The 5968-nt window shown below is 51.5% G+C and overlaps 1 protein-coding gene across 1 annotated transcript; it reads right to left on the bottom strand.

Moving 5' to 3' along the window:
* Positions 1 to 1369: 1369 nt before the first annotated feature.
* On the bottom strand, positions 1370 to 5114 carry SPDYE4 (speedy/RINGO cell cycle regulator family member E4). The gene is made up of 6 exons (XM_036892064.2): positions 5006 to 5114; positions 4359 to 4589; positions 3798 to 3856; positions 3271 to 3356; positions 1571 to 1739; positions 1370 to 1429 (listed from the first exon to the last, which is right to left on the bottom strand). The coding sequence occupies exons 1-6, from the start codon at positions 5112 to 5114 to the stop codon at positions 1370 to 1372; spliced, it is 714 nt and encodes a 237-aa protein (XP_036747959.2).
* Between the last annotated feature and the right edge of the window lie 854 nt (positions 5115 to 5968).

Below are 5968 nucleotides of genomic sequence, written 5' to 3'. Positions count from 1 at the left end.
GACTCCCAAAATTACTTAACATGCCTAAGGTCAGACCCAGCAATCTGCTTTCTAATGGGGACTCCAGGTGATGCTTCTCAGGCAGCAGAGCACACTTGGAAAATGCTGCTTTAGACTTTTGCACACCTTGATCTTTTGTGCTATTTAAAATCTGAACTTCTAACCATACCACAAACTTGAGTAACATGTCCACGTCACGAACCATGAGACCAGATGCCTGACCCCTAATCATAACCCTGGATCCTATGTTTGGCCACAATGTTCAGTCTTAAATTTGTCCTAGTCCTTGGGCTATTGTCTGAATGTTTGTGTCCCCCAAAATTCCTATGTTGAAATCCTACCCCCTAAAAGTGAAGGTATTATAGGAGGTGGGGCCATTGGGAGGTGATCAGGTCATAGGGGCCCTCATGAATGAGATTAGCAGCCTTATAAAAGAGACTCCAGGGAGCTAGCTTGCTTCTCCCACCATGTGAAGACATAGCGAGAAGTTGGCCGTCTGCAACCCAGAAGAGGGTCTTCACCAGAACCTGGCCTTGCCAGCACCCTGATCTCAGAAGTTGAGCTGCACAGTTGTGAGAAATAAATGTCTGTCATTCATAAGCTATCCAGGCTACAGTGCCAAGTGGGCAAGACAGCTAGTTCATGAGATTCTAAACAAATCTTTGCTTAATCCTCTGCCCAGATCTATAACTCTAGTGTGTTGATTTCAGTAAGTCACGTTGAAGCTATTATTTCTTAAAAATTACATGTTCTGACAAACTTCTTTGACCATCAACCTGAGGGGAAAGGTTTGCACAAGAGGGGAGATTAGTCCAGAGATGGTGAGCCGGGGGAAACAAATCAGGGAATGTGGCCCTGAGAGCTCCTTTAAAGCAGATTTACATGGAAACAGAGCCAGGCATAATTTATCTTTGATTATAGGATATGTAAACTATTCCACCTGATACCCTATTATCAGACCTTTACTTTTTGTAAATAAATGCCTATAATTGGTACTTGGGGGATGAAAGACCAAAAAGGAATTAAAAAGAGAAAGTCAAAACACAAGAAATGGAAAAAATTGCAAACATACTCACTTTTCCCAAGAGTCAACATCTCATCAGAGCCATTATCTGGACCCAATTGCTTAGGGTGAAGTGACTTCAGCCAAATCCATGCCTCTCAGAAAAACTGGTTTTCCTGAGGTCAGTCACCCACACGTCTCACCCTGGTCATACCTGTGTGTGTCCTTGGCCTGTGGCTGGAAGCCGAGTCAGTGTCTAAAAGGGTGACTTCCTAAGCAGACAACGAGGTGTTCAGTCTGCACCTGAGGACCCAGACTTCCCTTCTTTAGGGCCGATGAGCCCAGGCCTCCATGGTCCCAGGAGCGCTAGGACAGCAGGCTGCGGTCTCGCTCCCACACGGGGAGCTCTGGGTCAAAAGCTTGGATCTGGAAGACAATGGCTGTGGCCTCAGGTGGCCCATCCTTCCTCATCCAGCCTCCATCTCCTTCTCGCCTCCAGATCCCGTGATCCCGTGTTCCCCCCACTCCAGTCCGGCCTCTGCCCCCAAATCTCCGCAGTTCACCCACCTCCTCACACTCTTCCCGGGAGACCCAGGTCTTCCAGCCCATGGATTTGACAAATTGGAGTCGCAGTTTGTGGAACAAGGGACGCTTGAAACGGTTCTTTCCATAGAGGAATGAAAAGATGGCCTGTTTAGGGCCCTGGTTATCCTCTTCCATATCACTGGCCAGGTAGCTGGGGAGAGACATCATATTGCTGGTCAGGAGCAAGATGGGAAGGAACCCCATCCAAGGTCAGCTTCCAAGGAGGGGCACAGGCTGATCTTCACAAAGGACCTACAGGAGCCCTACCAGCATCACAGGGTGCCACCCAGTCATCAAGAAGCCACTGTTGGGCAGAAACCTGAAGGGCACTTCTTACACCTGGATGCTAAAGACAGAGCCACTCTGGGAGGCCTGAGGGTAAACAGTGCAGTTTCCATGCAATGTCCCATCATGTTCCCTGTGCCCTTCAACCAGTTGTATGTGCACAACCTCCAGCTCCCTGCGGAGTGAGGAAGTCTACGCATCCAGAGGGCAGGAACTGACTAGCCAATTTCTGTAGTCATAGCTTCCCTACCATGTGGCTCAGGCTGGAGGATGGGTGCCACATGCACTTCTCAAAGTTCTCCTCCCAACCCTCATATTCCCTGGCACAGGATGCAGTCTATAAGATTTCACTGAATGAATGGATGGTTGGATGGATGCTTTTATCTCACAGTCAAATGCCATACTGATCACCTCATGGACTCAATGTAGCTTAAACATTTGCAAAACAGAAAGTATTGTGCTGAGGGTTTTATGAACATGTGGATATTTTGACAAGACCTGCCTGCAACGATGTCTGGTCTGATGGGTTGGAGAAGGGGAGAGGGGAGATAGGAAGTAATTATTATCCAGAATATCACATGACACTAGAATTTTAGCTAATGTGCTACTGGGGGACTGCAGTTAGGGGGCCAGGGGAGACGTGGTGACAATCATGCTATTTGAACCGACTTTAAGGATAGGTCATTTTCTTCCCATATGTATGTGTGAAAGACACCTGCAAGTGAGATGACATATTGTGAAAACAGAGGGGAGGGTTTTCAGAAGGAGCATTGAAACAAAGGAATGCAATATGTGGACCATTTAAGCCAGTCAGATGCTGACTTTCGGGAGGGCTGAGTTCAGACTGAGAAGGCTGGCCTCAGCTTAGAACCCCCTTAGTTAGTGACATTGTTGGTGGGGGGAGGAGGATTAGACCTGTGTTCTGGGGCATCTAAAGCCTTGTAGAAAGGACAGGCAGGGAATTTCTACAATCGGTCTGTGTCACATAATGAGGGCCTGCACTTTGGCGTCCACCTGGGAGCCCAGAGGAGGACCATCCCCTTGATGTGGACTCGGGAAGGAGAGAGGCCTTGGCTTCGGAGGTGGTGCCGTCTCAAGCCTGGTGTCCTGGGGACAGCGTGGTGCCCATTCTCTCGCTCCTCTTAGGAATGTTTTATGCGGTCTTGTGTTTTTCCCAGTGTTTTAACTGGTGTTAGGGTTGTCTGCACAGAGAACGGTATAAAAGCCGCTCTGTTATCATCCTATCTTTTGTATACCAAAGTGAGCAGTACACTGGGGTGAAAAAGGAAATGGATCCAAGGTCAGAGTCCCACACCTCTCCCTCCATCCCCACACCCCTCCCTCCGCCCTCCCCGAGGAGTGAATATTGACAGTCAGCCGCTGAGAGCAATACTCACAGAGCTATGAAGAAGTGAATTTGCTGGTACTGCCAGGAGAAGAGGCCAGCTCGGCTGAAATAAGATACCACCATGGCCAGGAGATACTGAGGAAGAGGAGAGCGCCACAGGAGAGAGGTCACAACCCGGAAGAGGAAGGGCGGAGGGGTGGCGCAGGGGGAGGCTGGGGGCAGACCCCGTGTGAGGAGGGGACTTCAGGATGCTCCGGGATGGCAGGCTCTGCCGGTGTGGGGCTGGGCATTTAGGACAGCCGCCATCAGGAGGGCCTTTGATAAGCTGGAACAAAGGGGAGCCCCCAGGCTGAGGCGAGAAGGGACTCGCGGTGGCTACACGGGGGCAGCCCCAGGGGAGTGGGGTGGGGGTGGGGGGCTGCCCATTCACACGCAAGGAGCCGCCCAGCCCCCAGAGGGCAGTGTGGACAAGGCTCTGGCTTGGAGAGAGAGGTGGAACTGTGGGTTTAGAAAGCATCCCTCCGGCGCCCTAGGGTAGTTGCTGGAGAGGGAACACGTCTTAGTGGACAAAGTTACCTTGTCAGATACCCGCAGATTTTTGTCCCAGGCCAGGAATCTTTTAACAACAGGATCCTCTGTGAAGAGAAGCACAGGTTAAGCGGACCACCGGGGCAGGGCCGCGCAGAGAGTTGTGCCTCCTGATGGGACATTTAGGGGTCGGGAGGCCGATGGGCACTCACTGGGCCAAAAAGATGGAGCCCGCCTTGGGGTGACTGAGTGGGGGGCAGGTGTCAGTAGGTGATGTGCACAGTCGTACAGAAGGTGGGGCTCTGTCACCGTGCAGGAAGGCATCGTCTCCCTTGACGGTCATGTCAGTGCTCCCGATGGCCCGTCAGCCCCAGGCACACTGACAGAAGCATTTAAATTTGAAAGCCTCAGGGGTGCAGTGGAAGCCAAGGTTTCCTATGCCAAGTGCAGACTGCTTCTTCGTCTGGCCTAATCCTATGGCATTTCTAAATGTCCCCAGGATCCTCTGGGAACAGAGCGCTCAGCAACTGGCAGGGAATTATTTTCCATTGGGAAAGTATAGTCACTGGAACTTTCTCTAAAGGGGGATGGGCTCAGAGGTCCTCCTACCGAGCAGCCTTTTGAATGCCTCGTGGTGCTCCGGCAGCACCGTGGACACCCTACGTCGCTTCAGCCTCATCTTGAGGCCGCAGTGCATGTCCACGACCCTAGTGTCCGTATTCCCCTGGGCTGCCTCCTCTGACCCCTGCCACGCCTCCGACTCCTGGAAAGCGGCCGACCTCTCCTGCTTCCTGCGCCGGCTGGAGCCCTCCGGCAGAGGGCTGCTGCCCGCCTGGGCTGCTGGGCAAAGAAACCAGGCAACAACGTCCAGCTTTTGTCTTTGGGATTCAGCCCTTGGTCCCCGAGTCACCCCCATTCCACTCCAACTAACCCCCAAAAGACAAGCTGCCCCAGTGTCTCTGCTGTCACACCCCTTGGCCTCCTTCCCAGCCATCTTTTTATTCTCCTCCTTTGCTGGCAGCCATCTGCCCCCATCCACTTTGCCATTGTTCTGTCTCCCTGTTCTCAACATTCTTCCTCATTTAGATAATTCCTCTAGGTGCCTTTCCCTGGTGTGTCCTTGTCCCCACACCTACACTCTCTCCTCCAGGCCCTGGCCTTCCGAGTCTCTCCTTCCTTCACACACACCCCACCTGGGTAGGCCTTCCTGCCATCAGCACCCCATCCTCAAATCCCTCATCCCTCTGCTGCCTCACCTGATGGTCCTGGTCTTTCTTCATCCAACATTACCTCCAGGGGGTACCCGGAGGGGCCAGGCTGGGGGCTCTGGTTCTCAGCCTGGGAACTTGATGGAACACTGCCCATGATTTCTCTCCAACTCTTGCCTTCTACAGGACCAGAACCTGTCCAAGCTCCTCTTCTCAATTCTGACTGAATGGGAGCCCTTTATCCCTACTCCAAGCTCAGCAGAAGCTGGGAGTCAAGAAAAGATCTGAGAAGACACTTCTGGCTATGTGTGCTGCCAAGCATCTGCCAACCAGGAGGGTTGGAACCTCTTGAGGTCATAGGTTGCTGCAACCTAGCAACCAGTTTGAAGGGAAAAACAGGCAACTGCCAGGCCATTCCGGTGACCAGGGGCAAACAATGTCTCCTGTCACTGGCCCAAGTTCTGACCAACCCCCAAGATGATCCTCAAGCCATCCAGGTCACCTTTCAGCCCTCCCCCACAGATGCCATGACACACAGGTAGACTCTCACCCTCTGTCACATTCTCCTACAGAGCATGTCTAGTGAGTGGCAAGGAAATTTAGGGTAAGCAGCAACAGTCAGCCCTACAAGAGTGACATATATAAGAAAGATCCCAGGTACATTGACTTGGATTCAAAAGTTACTGTAGAACACTTGGCAAAGCTCTTCTCCTCAATGTTCACTGGCACTATGTTCAGGATTCTGTACAGAAGGGACGCATCCTCACCCTTCAGGCACCTTTGAGCCCAAGAGGACATTTTGAGGACCTAGAATCATAGAATATAGTACGTGTGCTCATGCATGCTTCAAATGGCGCCTACAATTTCGGGAAGTCTATGGATTTCCTAGAGCCTGCCCCTCAATTCCAGTTAAGAAACTCTAGTGTCTGTATAAAACTTCTCATTGTGCGTATCACCTTGACCCAGAAATTTCACCAACATTTGTGTATCCGATGAATAAAATGTCACATG

This window comes from Manis pentadactyla, chromosome 9, assembly GCF_030020395.1.
Source record: "Manis pentadactyla isolate mManPen7 chromosome 9, mManPen7.hap1, whole genome shotgun sequence".
NCBI classification, from domain to species: Eukaryota; Metazoa; Chordata; class Mammalia; order Pholidota; family Manidae; genus Manis; species Manis pentadactyla.
The sequence above is the reverse complement of the archived record's forward strand: the minus strand, read 5'-3'. Positions and strand labels throughout refer to the sequence as shown.

Bases quoted from the DNA above. Each gene is read 5' to 3' on its own strand.
- SPDYE4 (XM_036892064.2), bottom strand. From the start codon at position 5,114: ATGGGCAGTGTTCCATCAAGTTCCCAGGCTGAGAACCAGAGCCCCCAG. The intron at 4,590-5,005 runs GTGAGGCAGCAG...TTCTTTGCCCAG, and splicing joins AGAAAGACCAGGACCATCAG to CAGCCCAGGCGGGCAGCAGC. The intron at 1,430-1,570 runs GTGGGTGAACTG...ATTGTCTTCCAG, and splicing joins CCCGGGAAGAGTGTGAGGAG to ATCCAAGCTTTTGACCCAGA.